The sequence below is a fragment of the Xyrauchen texanus genome, chromosome 2 (assembly GCF_025860055.1).
Source record: "Xyrauchen texanus isolate HMW12.3.18 chromosome 2, RBS_HiC_50CHRs, whole genome shotgun sequence".
Classification (NCBI taxonomy): domain Eukaryota; kingdom Metazoa; phylum Chordata; class Actinopteri; order Cypriniformes; family Catostomidae; genus Xyrauchen; species Xyrauchen texanus.
Window position 1 is genome coordinate 31,353,658 of NC_068277.1, and position 15,316 is coordinate 31,368,973.

At 42.3% G+C, this 15,316-nt stretch overlaps 1 protein-coding gene across 1 annotated transcript in view; it reads right to left on the minus strand.

The window, feature by feature from the left end:
* Window positions 1-15,316, minus strand: part of LOC127662323 (integrin alpha-11-like) — a 70,213-nt gene that overhangs the window by 15,640 nt on the left and 39,257 nt on the right. The window contains exons 14-21 of the mRNA XM_052153451.1: window positions 11,416-11,619; window positions 11,147-11,277; window positions 10,887-11,053; window positions 7,592-7,731; window positions 7,232-7,342; window positions 6,961-7,046; window positions 6,678-6,882; window positions 6,317-6,415 (exon numbers count right to left, since the gene is read on the minus strand). Coding sequence (XP_052009411.1) covers window positions 6,317-6,415; window positions 6,678-6,882; window positions 6,961-7,046; window positions 7,232-7,342; window positions 7,592-7,731; window positions 10,887-11,053; window positions 11,147-11,277; window positions 11,416-11,619 — 1,143 coding nt within the window. The remainder of the gene's footprint in view (window positions 1-6,316; window positions 6,416-6,677; window positions 6,883-6,960; window positions 7,047-7,231; window positions 7,343-7,591; window positions 7,732-10,886; window positions 11,054-11,146; window positions 11,278-11,415; window positions 11,620-15,316) is intronic.

A 15,316-nucleotide genomic window follows, 5' to 3' on the forward strand; every position in this document is an offset into this window, starting at 1 on the left:
AGCCTTCCGGGTCCTAGAGGGGTTCAGTGAGACAGGGGCGTCTTGCCGCCTGCGGGGTGCTCGACGCTGGGGCTGAGAGCTGGGCCTGGGTTGAGGCAGAGCAGGAGCTGGTTTCTTCGCAGGGGGACGCCCTCGGCAGGCAGATGGGGCAGGGCCCGTATCGGCAGGTCTGCGGCGGGGCATGATATGGGAGATGGCCTCCGTCTGCTTCTTCACCACGGAGAACTGTTGGGAGAAGTCCTCGATGGTGACGCCGAAAAGGCCAATCTGGGAGACAGGTGTGTCCAGGAAGCGGTTCTTGTCGGCCTCACGCATCTCGACCAGATTGAGCCAAAGATGGCGTTCCTGGACCACTAGGGTGGCCATCGTCTGTCCGAGTGCCTGCGCTGTGGCCTTCATCGCTCTCAGGACGAGGTCGGTCGCTGAGCGCAGTTCCTGCAGCACATCAGGATCAGGTCCACCCCCCGTGCATGCTTCTGAGGCCGCGACCGGCGCGCTGCCCCCAGGAACCAATCATCCAACCGTGAAGGCTGTGGGGAGGACGGAGGGTTCCAATCCAACCCCACGCTCACGGCGGCCCGGGAAAGCATGTCGGACATCTGAGCGTCGGCCTCAGCCTGGGCCTGCTGGCCTGAAGGCGGCAGTCCAGGGGAGTCCTCGGCATCAGACACCGCGTACTCTGATGCAGCGGCGAGCTCATCTGCTTCGGACTCAGGAGGATAGACGGCCAGGCCGTGAGGCGAGCCGCTATCGCCGCGAGCTTGGACGGGGACCAGCGAGCGTGTCGGGGAATGGGAGGTCCGTGGGGGGCTACCCGGCGAAACCGCACCCGCTGCCGCCCCCAAATCGCCCCCAGCGCCAACCGCATCATCCTCAATCCCGTGGGAAGAAGGAGCAATGTGACCGCAACGTGGTCATGGTCATGTTCTCGCAGTGAGAACATGAACCATCCACAAACGCCGCCTCGGTGTGATCGCGGCCCAAACACTCGAGACAGCGCCTGTGGCCGTCTGAAGTGGAGAGACTTCTACCGCATCCAAGAACGACACAGGGGCGGAAAGGCATCTTGAAAAAGACGCGTCCTTAAAAGGACGTTCAACGCCGCTGTGTTTGCTCTTTTAGAGAAATTTGCTCTTTTAAAGGAAATCACTCTTTTAATACACAGTGTGTGTGTGTGTGTGTGTCTGCGCTGTCGAGCGCTCAGGGACAACAATGCACGCCGTGCAAAGTACAGAGAAAGCCGCTGTTGTCGCCGTCAAATCCAACAGCAAGCAGATCGTCAGAGATACAGGAACGTTCAGGGTGTGTATTCTCGCAGCAGACTGCAAACAGACCATCGGCTCGAAGAAATTTTCTGACTAAACTTCCGTATTTGCCCGGCTTAAATACCATTATCGTGGGGCGGGTATGCAAATACTGACTGCCAACTCTCATTGGCCCTTTTCAATAGGTCAGAGGTGAATATCGGCGCTCAAGAGAGACCCCTAGTGTCGCTTCTCCGACACAACGTGGAGAGAGCGACAGAAGGGGAAACAGTATTAAACATGATAATACCATAACATTATTTCTGACATTATGGTAAATGTGCAACATACACAAAGTCTACAAAGTAGACAAGCACAGATGTCATAATGTCATAACATAAAATGACATAATTACATTGAACGTAACTTAAAACATAACTATAACCCCAAATTACTTTTAAATGTTAATTAATAACACATCCAAACAGTACTTAAAACCTGCACAGACATACCTCATTAATTATGCAATGACAACAGCCAATAGCAATTCCTCAAGCATAAACAACAGAATAATAAATAACTTCTAAATAACAGAAGTTACAGTGTATTCCTGGTAAGGACTATAATTCAATGTAGTTTTTCACCTAATATTCATTTAAATACAGTGAGGAAAATAAGTATTTGAACACCCTGCTATTTTGCAAGTTCTCCCACTTAGAAATCATGGAGGGGTCTGAAATTGTCATCGTAGGTGCATGTCCACTGTGAGAGACATAATCTAAAAAAAAAAATCCAGAAATCACAATGTATGATTCTTTAACTATTTATTTGTATGATACAGCTGCAAATAAGTATTTGAACACCTGTCTATCAGCTAGAATTCTGAACCTCAAAGACCTGTTAGTCTGCCTTTAAAATGTCCACCTCCACTCCATTTATTATCCTAAATTAGATGCACGTGTTTGAGGTTGTTAGCTGCATAAAGACACCTGTCCACCCCATACAATCAGTAAGAATCCAACTACTAACATGGCCAAGACCAAAGAGCTGTCCAAAGACACTAGAGACAAAATTGTACACCTCCACAAGGCTGGAAGGGGCTACAGGGAAATTGCCAAGCAGCTTGGTGAAAAAAGGTCCACTGTTGGAGCAATCATTAGAAAATGGAAGAAGCTAAACATGACTGTCAATCTCCCTCGGACTGGGGCTCCGTGCAAGATCTCACCTCGTGGGGTCTCAATGATCCTAAGAAAGGTGAAAAATCAGCCCAGAACTACACGGGAGGAGCTGGTCAATGACCTGAAAAGAGCTGGGACCACCGCTTCCAAGGTTACTGTTGGTAATACACTAAGACGCCACGGTTTGAAATCATGCATGGCACGGAAGGTTCCCCTGCTTAAACCAGCACGTGTCAAGGCCCGTCTTAAGTTTGCCAATGACCATTTGGATGATCCAGAGGAGTCATGGGAGAAAGTCATGTGGTCAGATGAGACCTTTTGGTCATAATTCCACTAACCGTGTTTGGAGGAAGAAGAATGATGAATACCATCCCAAGAACACCATCCCTACTGTGAAGCATGGGGGTGGTAGCATCATGCTTTGGGGGTGTTTTTCTGCACATGGGACAGGGCGACTGCACTGTATTAAGGAGAGGATGACCGGGGCCATGTATTGCGAGATTTTGGGGAACAACCTCCTTCCCTCAGTTAGAGCATTGAAGATGGGTCGAGGCTGGGTCTTCCAACATGACAATGACCAAGCACACAGCCAGGATAACCAAGGAGTGGCTCTGTAAGAAGCATATCAAGGTTCTGACGTGGCCTAGCCAGTCTCCAGACCTAAACCCAATAGAGAATCTTTGGAGGGAGCTCAAACTCCGTGTTTCTCAGCGACAGCCCAGAAACCTGACTGATCTAGAGAAGATCTGTGTGGAGGAGTGGGCCAAAATCCCTCCTGCAGTGTGTGCAAACCTGGTGAAAAACTACAGGAAACGTGTAATTGCAAAACAAAGGCTACTGTACCAAATATTAACATTGATTTTCTCAGGTGTTCAAATACTTATTTGCAGCTGTATCATACAAATAAATAGTTAAAAAATCATACATTGTGATTTCTGGATTTTTTTTAGATTATGTCTCTCACAGTGGACATGCACCTACTGATGACAATTTCAGACCCCTCCATGATTTCTAAGTGGGAGAACTTGCAAAATAGCAGGGTGTTCAAATACTTATTTTCCTCACTGTAAGTAACCCCCCACAGCATCGTTCTGGCAACGGTGTCTAAATGTAAGCATGAGCATTGATCTTGGGATTCATTCTATCAGGCATCTCATACAATACAATACAGCCTCTGCTTTATAAGCCCACTCAGCTGTCTTTCATTGTTAATATATTTCCGTTGTTTTCACCCCCCTCCACCCCATCACCAAAGTTTAGGTCTCATCCTGGGAGGGGGTAAGCCCCGCTCCTCCGCCTTCATTGCTTCCAGCAGGATCTGATGGTTAAGCAAGTATCTGAGTGCTGAACTGTAGAACATGGCTTATGCCCAATGATTCATTTTCTCAAAGCAGGGATAATATCTCTACATTCATATTACAGTATTTAAATCAAAGCTAAAAGCCTAATCTTTTCAATCAGGCATATAATCAATCTAGAGTCTTGGGCAGTGTGAGCTAAAATATGTGCTTGTGATGTCCTTTTCTTGCATTGTGGTTGTACAGCATATGTTTTGACATGTGTGATGTATATTGTGTAATGTCATTTCATTGTGGTTGTCCAGCACAGTGGTTCAACTTTGCTGTTTTTTTTTGTTGGTTCTCACCTCCTGTGTTCTTTTTCTTTAATTCTACTTTCTCCCCTTCTCAGTCTGTTTTGAGCTAAACCAGGCCTATAAAGTCTAACTCTGTGTCCACAAACATGGCTTCAATGATCCCCAAAACTCCAATAAATTAATCAGGACACTGTGAGAAGCTGATGACCTGTTTCCTATCAAAGCAGTACTCTTGATCAAGAAACTCAGAGCAGTGTGATTGGTGGATTTTATTTTGCAAGTATGAAGCAATTGCATGGCAGCTGTATTTTTGCATTCAATTAAAAAATTGTTGATAGCGTGACGTGCTGTCACGACAACGCTTGCCCAGTGGAGAGTGGAGGCTTCACCCCCAGTGAAGGAACGGTTTGGCAAGGCCCAGGTAGACCTGTTTGCCTCCCGAGAAATCTCCCACTGCCCGCTCTGGTACGCCCGAACAGAGGCTCCCCTCGGGGAAGATGCACTGGCACACAGATGGCCCATGGGGCTGTACAAGTACGCATTCCCCCCAGTGAGCCTTCTTTCACAGGTGCTGTGCAAGGTCAGGGAGGACGAGGAGCAAGTCACCTTAGTGGCCCCGTACTGGCCCACTCGGACTTGGTTCTCGGACCTCACGCTTCTCGCGACAGCCCCTCCCTGGCGGACCTACTTTCTCAGGGACGGGGCACACTCTGGCATCCGCACTCAGACCTCTGGAACCTCCAAGTCTGGCCCTTGGACAGGACACGGAAGATCTAGCCGGTTTACCACCTACTGTCGTAGACATGATCTACCAAGCCAGAGCCCCTTCTACCAGATTTCAATTTTCTGGAATTTTCCAATCTGCTTAAAGGCACCCTGGCACAGTTAGCTTAGTGTATATAAACTTCTGACCCACTGGCACTGTGATGTAGTCAATTAAAAGTGAAACAGTCTGTCTGTAAATAATTGTTGGAAAAATAATTTGTGTCATGCACAAAGTAGATGTCTTAAACAATTGCCAAAACTATAGTTTGCTAATATTAAACCTGTGGAATGTGGTTAAAAAATTAGTTTTAATGAATTCAACCTAAGTGTATGTAAACTTCTGACTTCAACTATATATATATATATATATATATATATATATACACACACACACACACACACACACACAGGCAGCCAAACATTTGGAATATTTAAAAAACTATTTAAAAAAAAAAGTCATTTTTTAGCAAATCTAGACAGGCCTTTTCCAGCAGCCATCACTCCAACACCTTATCCTTGAGTAATCATTTGGTACAAGAAAATTTCTTGGATAAGTACATCAGAGTCTCTAGTTTGAGAAATAGATGCCTCACATGCCCTCAGCTGACAGCTTTATTGGATTCTACCCGCTCAAAACCAGTTTCATGTACAACAGTAAAGAGAAGACTCCGGGGTATGGGCCTTATGGGAAGAATGGCAAAGAAAAAGACACTTTTGAAACAGAAATCAAAAAGAAAAGGTTAGAGTGGGCAAAGAAACACAGCCATTGGACAACAGATAATTGGAAAAGAGTGTTATGGATCTTAAACCCTTTGAGCTTTTGTGGGATCAGCTAGATTGCAAAGATGAGTGAGAAGTGCCCGACAGCCACATCTATGGCAAGTGCTACAGGAAGTGTAGGGTGAAATATCACAAGTGTGGGGAGTATCTGCACAAACCGATAGCTAGGATGCTAGAATGCCAAGGATCTGTAAAGTTGTTATTGCTGCACATGTAGGATTTTTTAATACTATTTTTTTATTTATTTTCAAATTGTAATAGTATTTTTTCATGTTATTAATGACTTGACTATACATTGTGATCAGTTGAATGTCACTTTGGTGAATAAAAGTACCAATTTCTTTTACATAAGAGCAGAATCTGTACATTATTCCAAACTTTTGGCCACCAGTATATATATATATATATATATATATATATATATATATATATATATTCATATTGTATTTACATTTTTTAAAAGTTAAAATGTGACAACAATATAAAAACATTACAAATGAAATTTTGTAAAAATGTATATTTCTTTATGTACAAGTTAGAAGATCCAAATAACTCGAAATTGCATTTGGAACAAATCTTTAGTTTTGTGTTGAAAAAGGGGTACTTTAGCCTGAATGATGGTGTTCTGGGGTTACTTAAAGCCAAAAAAGTTAGGGAAACACTGCTCTAGGGAGTTCCACCAGTGTGACTTCTGAGGAACCCCAAATGGTGCCTTCATAATATTTTACTTTTAACAATGTACAACAGCAACTCACCTGAGTCTTTGCTCTCATAAATGGTGCACTGATATTGCAAGATTTCTCATATATTTGCTTGTTCTCAACACGGCAGTCTATATGTATATCAGAGTTATCCTAAAGGGAAAAAGGCAGAGAGTACAACCTGCTTTAACTTGCAGTAAAAAAAAAGATATATATATTATAAATGCTTTATCTAAGAAGTCATTGGTAACAATCAAGTACCAATCAATAGCTTTTGATCAATCAATCAATCAGTCAATCAATCAATCAATCAACAATCAACCAATTAATAAATCAACCAAAAGTAGATCATGAAATAACACATTTGCACAATATGGTTCAGGTACCAAACAACTAATAAAAGGATATACTATACCTTTACTAAAAGGCTGGAGAAGCGTAGGTTTGGAGTATAAGAGATGTTTAGTTTGGCTCCATAGGCATTCTCCCCTCTGTTTTCTAGACGTACATCAACTACCATCCTCCTCCTGGATCCCTCCATAATGCGCTCAGAAGGTTCTGCTAAAGTCTGACTCTGACATAACACACTACCCGCACGAAATGCTTGTGCACAGAACTGCCTGTGGAACATCAGAGAGGGCATAAATGTGTGTACATAATTAAGTGTGTGTGTATGTTTTATCTCCATGGGATCTTACATGTGATTCATTAGATCCGTCTGAGATTGTAACATCAAGTCTGGGACACAATGGTCATCTTCGTCACATCCATTCCAGAAGGGAAGCTTAAGAAAAACAGGAAACACTTATGGCATTTTACTTTTATAATAAATATACAAATCAAAGTTTCATGACTATTTTAAAGTACAAAATTGTGCATTATGCATTGCATAATGTAATAATGTTTGCTATTGATATTATACAAAGTTGGTGTAAAAGACAAAGCTTTCCTTGTGGTACAGACACTCACCTGTGTTTTCACAGCAGTTGGCCAGCTGTCATCCAGAGCTGGTCCTTGGTCTGGGTCCAGTAGGCCTGTCTCTACAGTGAATATGATGGGCCTGGCATAATCTGTAGTCTCCTGTATAAACATTACAATATCGTAAAATCTCCCAATCCAAAGAACTGGAAGTAAACAGGAAGAATAAAATCTTGTGCTTGTAATACTAGAAGGTGACCTTAATAAATTAGGAATGCTGGTATCGCAAAGAAAAACGTGAATGTCGAAATAAAGCCTGTTAATGTTATAGCAGAGTGTGATTTCAGTGGTTTGAAATGGTGCAAAATGCACTCTGATTATAATTCGATGACCTGAGATGTGAGAGCTAACCATGACGTGGAAGTAGATGTGGTCACAGGTCTCCTCTCCAGGAAGCAGTGTGAGATTCTGTGGCTGTTGCCGATCTGGGTCATCAAACACAGCTCGAGGGTTAAAGCGCTTCTCCTCAAGGAACGCACTGTATCTGAGAGCTGACAAAAGTTGAGGCAATAAATTCTTAGTTCAAACGAATACACAGTTCAATATATACTTTAATTTCCATAGTTATTTGCAATGCCATCAATACAGATTAACACAACATGATTAATGTATAACTGCTATATTTGCTTTGGAATGTTATGAAACAATACTGAAGGCATCAGTTTGCTATATCACTACATGAAAAGACAGCATCAACTTTATTTATGGTCATAATTGGACTGTACCATGTGCAGACTACAGAGATATTAAGGAGCCACAAGAGGTAAACTTGATGATGCTCTGGAGATCTGAGGGCAAGTTGGGAGTTTTGGAGATTTAACCAAAGACTTAAATCTATTCGTAGGACAAAGACAAGAGGCACATGACCTGAATGACATGAGGACATTCAGCTATAGAAATAAGATCAAAAACATATTTACACTGAAAGACATAAACCTTTAAAACTAAAAAGGTTTAGACCGTGTTAATGGGCAGAGAAAAGCCTATTAACTTCTACTGTACCTAACATTATCAGATATTTTTCAAATCTCTCTTTCTCTCTTCAATAAGTTTTGAAAATCTTTACCAACAAACAACACACTTCAAAGAATATCCATAATCTTCAAAGAATAGTCTTTAACATATTCATAACCCTCCTCAGAACATGTGAGAATTTGACATTAGGCAAGAAAATGATAAAAAATATGTACCTCAAAGTTGTTTACTGTCCCACAAGTCCCCAGATAACCATAAAGATGAAGATGCTTCATTTCTCTGTGACCATTACCTTTGTTTCACATCCATGACATTTATGTTGGAGTTACTCTGGGGTTGTGTAGGTTAACTCAAAACAGTTGTTTAACTCAAAACAGTTGCACCCTTGTCAAACTACAGGTGGTCTATACATACTCAGTACAACACTAAATAGACCTGTCCTGCGGAGGTTGTTAACGGTAAAGCAATCTGATAAAGGAATATTCTGGGTTCAATACAAGTTAAGCTAAATAGACAGCATTTGTTGCATAAAATTGATCATCAAAAAAATCTATATCGATTAATGCCTCCATTTCTTCAAACAAAGCAAAAATCTTGAAGTTCAATTGAGGCACATACAATGGAAGTGAATGGGGCCAACCTGAAAACGTTAAAATAATCACTGTTTCAAAAGTATAGCCACCACACATCAACAATGTCTGTGTTAACATGATTTCAGTGTGATAAAATCACTTACGAACCTTTTCTGTGTAAAGGTATATTCAATTTTACAACTTCATTGCCATGACGACATAATGCCGTAAATCCTACAACCCTAAAATATTGGCAAAAATAATGATTCAAACAACTTTACAGCTCAAATAATACACAAGTTTTAACAGAAGAATGAATTGAAGTGCTTTTTTACAGTATAAGCTTCAAATTTTTGCCGTTGAACCCTCCAAAAATTTACCCCATTCACTTTCATTTTAAGTGTCTCACTGTAACCTCGATTTTGAATTTTTTTTATTTTTAAAGAAAAGGAGGGACGAGTTGAATTTTTTTTTGTGGTAATCAACATTATGCCACAAATGTTATCGATTGAGCTTAACTTGTATTGAACCCAGAATATTCCTTTAACCCTCTATCACACTTCAATACTTCTACATAGAAGTCGGCAGTGTTCAGGCACAACAATATGACACAACACCTTATTGCTTCACACAGAAGTATGTGCAAGACTGATAAAACTTAATAAAAAAAAACAACAACACTCAAAGCATTCACATCTGTAATTTTACTACAACCAATAAGGATCTAGTCGACACTATCATTTTAAGAGTTTAAGCATCTTTGTCTTTCTAACAGAATATTACACATGTAAATGTACTTATACAACTGAATATAAAGTGTTCATTGTGAAGAAGAGTAGTATAATAACTATTTTATACCAGATATTATTTCAGCTAGAGATCAAATGTGTCTATTGTACTTTTACATTTCCACAGCTAGGTCAGAAAGTTATTTTCCTCTCCCAAGAAATATCTTGAATCAACATTAGCAACAAAAGACGGATCAAGAGATCACTGTGTGTCAAACAATTCTTCACTACTGACAATATCCTTTTCATGTCAATACGTGGCAAGCTTAGCAGGAAAACCTTAACTGAATTAGCCTGTGAATATGCAGCTGGTTTATGGTGGAATAAACTCTCCAGCTGTCCAATGTATAACTGTAGTCTGTTTTAACTCTAACCAAGAGATATTCAAGTGAACTTGGAAGAGAAAACTGCTGCATTCAAAGTTTCTCCATAAATGTCTGTTTTCCAAAGACATTTCCAGTGTAAAGTGTGTTTGGGTGAAAGATAATTGTAATGTCTTTAATATTTTCCAACCACTACTGTGAACAAAGAACTGCTGCAGTCCAACAGAACAACAAATAGATTCACTGCACAAACACTACAATGAGGTTATGTAAATGGGAAATTAGCACCAAGTTCAGAAATTTGCAAAACACTACAAAGACATAATACCTTAGGACCTCTGATTTAAATCTCACAACATTATATATGTCTCCAATTTCTGTGGCAGAAAAAGACATGACAGTATACTTCACTGTAGACAGCTGTACCACTACAGAACTAAATTATTGACTTAATTTAGTACCCTCTATTATTTAAGTAATGTTAACCTTTCAAAAAATAATACATTTTACAACTTTTACATCTTTCCATGTTAACTTGTTAACTTTGTTATTTTTCTTATTCTTCTTATATTAATAAAATTTGATGTGTATAATTTTTTTTATGTTAAAATACTTCTTAATCTCCTGTGCCAGCCTAAAATACAGAGACAACTATACAGTGAGTAAGAATGTTATTTCAACCGATGGCAGACAATTGTGTATTCAAAAACTTGTGTTTTAAAAAAAAAAAGTGTATTTTTGCAATTCTGTTTGGTGACAATTGTGTTGCAGAATTTGCACACTTCAGATTTAATTAACCATTTTAACTTTTTATTTTATTTTACATATTTATTTATTTTTCATTTTTCTACACAATCTAATGACCTTTATGCTGTTCCCTACTCTTGGGATTCATGAACCCCCATTTGGAAACCCTGCTGAAACCTATTGGTAGTTGTACTTAAAATATTTTCTATAAAACTTGTTTATTGTGACTTTGACAACTGACCTATTTCCTGTGAGGCTCTTATGGGAGTCCGGGCTGTGACATTGAGACATACAATAGCTGACATGCAAGTCACATTCTTCCCTCCTCTCCGACAGTCTTTATTGAATATATTGATCTTGCTGGGCTCAAATCGAACAGTGGCATGGATGCGGACAACACTTCGAGACCTGCACCACAACAAAAAAGGTACATTATTGGCATTAAAAGATGAACTAATTGTGAAAAGAACAAGAACCTAAGATATTGAGTTTTTGACCCACCAAAGAAGAACTGCTGCCCCAAGGGAGCCCACGGCCAAATCCACCAGGCCATCTCCATTCATATCCATTTTTCCATGGATACTGCGACCAAAGTACTGCAGACCAGGGGCTAGCTGAATTGCACCAATCCTCTGAGACATAGAAGAAAGAAAAAGAGATCAATGTCAATACCTCTTGTCATATTTAACTATTCAAAGCAAACACACCCACATTAATTAACAAGAAAGCACCTATAAAAAATGCCAAGCTGGATGTCTATTTTGTGTTACCTGTTTGTATTTCCTCAGTATTCTATTGCGTTGACTGTGGTAGATATAAATGGCCCCTTTGTGGTCATCCTCCAATGGAGCTCCCACAACCACATCATTAAATGAATCCCCATTAATATCAGGCACGGGGGCCAATGCTGAGCCAAAACGGGCATTCTGACCTTGATCTAAGATCTCCAGCGAGCCCTCCAGAATGAAACGTGGCTGATGGGAAAACAAATGTAAAGGGAATCCATGAAGTAAACATAACACTATGGAAGTATGGAGTTACAGCCTAATGTAATCAAAGCTCCATAAACGTTGACGGTACTATGTGCACACCGCAACAATGTGTACACATCTTGTTCTTAATGAAGGCACCTCACCCCACAACATCTCTGAAAATGCAGTACGGTGAGTACTGTATCTTGGCTCTGACTGCATTCTCTGTGCTGCACTCTGTTTGTCTATGTGGGAAACTAACCCATAATTCAATAATATTCTATTACTTTTGCTTAAAATGTAGGTCTTACATAAACAAATATAAGAATCAGAGCATTTTTATTAAGAATAGGAGAATTTTATGTAACATACCAACATAAAATGTAGATATTATGAAGAGGTTATGAGGATTGTATGGGGGAACATTGTTGCATTTATCCAGAAATGTATATATATTCTCAGAGCAAGCTTTGTTATTCGTAATGCTTCTAAATTGCTTTAAATAGGCTTAAAAGATAAACAAAAATAAAAAAAATCATACATAGCCAGCCCAGATAGCAACTGCAGACTGCTGTAGTATGATTTAGAAATTTTTAAAAGCATCACAAAACACTTGCAACATGCAAATATATTCCACAGGGAAGGACTTTAATAGTTATAGGCATAAACATTTACCATTACAGTGAGCAAGTTCATTCTAAACCAAACTCCCAAGGTCAAATGCAAAAATTGCTCCTGTTTTATCACTTAAGCAGAAAGAATCTATATGGAAGTTGAGGTCAGAGAGAAGGCATTTGTGCCTCTGAAAACAATTAGACTCGAATGGATGGAAAGTTTGAGGGAAAGGTGTAATTTCTCAAAGCCAAGACGATTATTTGGGAGAGTAATTAGCCATGAACATCACTTTCATCCTAAATTCCATCTCTCTCTCTCTCTCTCTCTCTCTCTCTCCCTCTCGCACACACACATACACACACACTGAAAATATATTGCTGGAGATGACAGACACATGAAATCAGTTGTTTTCACAGCCTTTCTCAAATAGCAAAAGAAGAGAAAAGAAGCTAAAGTCTTATAAACTATGACCACTATGCCTGTACAGATTTACCCTTCTCTCTTCACTAAAATATATATTTTTTTATATTTATGCATTTCAATTTCACAACAAATTGAGTTTTATTAATTACATTTTGATAAAGATTACATAATTGTATTTGATTGAATTTTTTTAATAAAATTTAAATGTGTCTTATATAATCTTAAAAATAGAAAATATCTTAAATCTAAAGAATTAAAAATATATTTTTTGAGTGTTGAACTCTTAAGACATGTTGTCATCTTGTTAGCATTTGACAAATGTTGTACATTGCTAGGGATGTTCTGATACCATTTTTGTTTAGACCGAGTACGAGTACCGATAATTTTTTGTTCCCTGTCTGTCGCTCTCTTTGACGTTGTGTCTTTCTTGAGCACCGAATATACGTACCTCTGATCTATGAAAAAAGGCCAATGAGAAGTTGGCAGCTAGTATTTGCATACCCCGCAGGCGAGGATATACTAGATGCGTGAGACCGACAAAGTTCGCTTTCTCGACGCCCCAGTCTCCCAGTTCGGCCTCTTCGGCGACACCGTCGAGGACTTTACCCAGCAGTTCTCCGAGGTGAAGAAACAGACGGAGGCGATCTCTCACATCCTGCCCTGCTGCAAGTCTGCCACCACAGGCCATGCCCCGTCTGCTCGCCGAGGGCATCCCCCTGCGAAGAAACAACAAGCTGCTCCGCCTTAACCTGGGCCCAGCTCTCAGCCCACGCGTCGAGCGCTCCGCAGGAAGCTGACGCCCCACATCTCACGGACCCCCTCGAGGACCCGGAAGGCTCCCAGGCGCTCCTGAGACGGACTACCAAGAGCCCAAGATGTTAGCTCCGGAAATGGTAAGACTACTCCGTCCCCCGGTGGAGGGCCGGGAGGAGAATCTTCTTTTGAATTCATTTAATGTGCCGCTCCCCTTAACCGGGGCAGCAAATTCTCAATAAAAGAGATATTTCCTTTGTCTCTTGGACATCTGGCCCGCAAATGCCGTTCTCACGGCACTCTGCCAACAGATCTCAACAGTCCCGGCATGCTGGACGCGGTCCCAGATCCGCCTTCAGACCCACGACTGTCCCCCGGCCGGCCAGTTCTGACGAGTCCAGAGGACGCCACTACAGGACCTCCTCCTCAGTCACTAACCCGCCCCCTGCCGGGTGTGCGGAGCAAGGTAAGTGCTTTGAATCTTTTCTCAGCACCAGAGCCTCGGGACGCGTCCTCACCTCCCGACGGCGTACTACCTGCTCCGCAACGCTGCAAAGCCCCGCCGGGTACGTCAGAAATACTCGTCCCATTGGTGCCCTTAGCACGGAGATTGGATGCGTGGCTCTCACTTCCCAACCCGTCACGCTGGCTGGCCCGGACCATCCGACTCGTTTACGCAATTCAGTTTGCCAGGCCCCCGCCCCCCTTTGCGGGCGTCCACTTTAACGCAGTACACGGCGAACATGCCAAATCCCTGCACGTGGAGATCGCTACTCTTTACTCAAAGACGCGATAGAACCTGTCCCTCCAACCGAAATGGTGAAGGGTTTCTACAGCCCTTACTTCATTGTACCCAAGAAAGGCGGCGGCTTACGACCGATCTTGGACTTGCGAGTTTTCAACCGCGAGTTTTAAACTCCCGTTTAAAATGCTCACGCAAAAGTGTATCTTAACATGCGTCCGGCATCTAGATTGGTTCGCAGCGGTAGACCTGAAGGACACGTACTTCCACGTCTAAATTCTGCTGCGACACCGACCCTTCCTACGGTTTGCATTCGACAGACTGGCGTTCCAGTACAAAGTCCTCCCCTTCGGCATGTCTCTGTCCCCTTGCGTCTTCACGAAAGTCGCAGAGGCAGCTCTTGCCCCGCTCCGAGAAGCCGGCATCCGCATACTCAATTACCAGTTGGACTCAGTTGGACTCAGGGCCCTCTCTCTTAAGACTGCCATGCTGATCGCGCTCCCTTCCATCAAGAGAGTCGGGGACCTGCAAACGTTCTCTGTCAGCGACACCTGGAGTTTGGTCCGGCAGACACTCATGTGATCCTAAGACCGCGACTGGGCTACGTGCCCAAGGTTCCTACCACGCCCTTTAGAGACCAGGTAGTGAACCTGCAAGGGCTGCCCCGGGAGGAGGCAGACCCAGCCCCTTCGTTGCTGTGTCCGGTACGTGCTTTGCGTACCTATCTGGACCACACGCAGCGCTTTAGACGTTCTGAGCAGCTCTTTGCATGCTTTGGGGGACAGCGGAAAGGAAACGCTGTCTCCAAACAGAGGCTTTCCCACTGGGTAGTAGACGCCATTTCATTGGCCTATCACACCCAGAATTGGGTCTGCAGTTCAGCGGAGGAACTTGCCGACCCAATTCTCTGTGGGTACTCAGCCTAACCTGTACTGGAATAGGTGCTCCACAGGGTGATGACTCCTACTCGGACACATGTGATGTATTCACCACTTTACAACCCCGCCGGGTAGGTGTGGTCTCCGCAGAGTCTTTTCCCCCTGAAAGAATAGGAAATTGGGTAAAACCCCCTTCCCTCGCTGCATGTAAGGGCCTCGGCCGTCTATTGCTCTATGCGAGAAACATAGAGAGAAAAGAGGCCCAGCCAGGCTTGGCCCATTCCCAGGT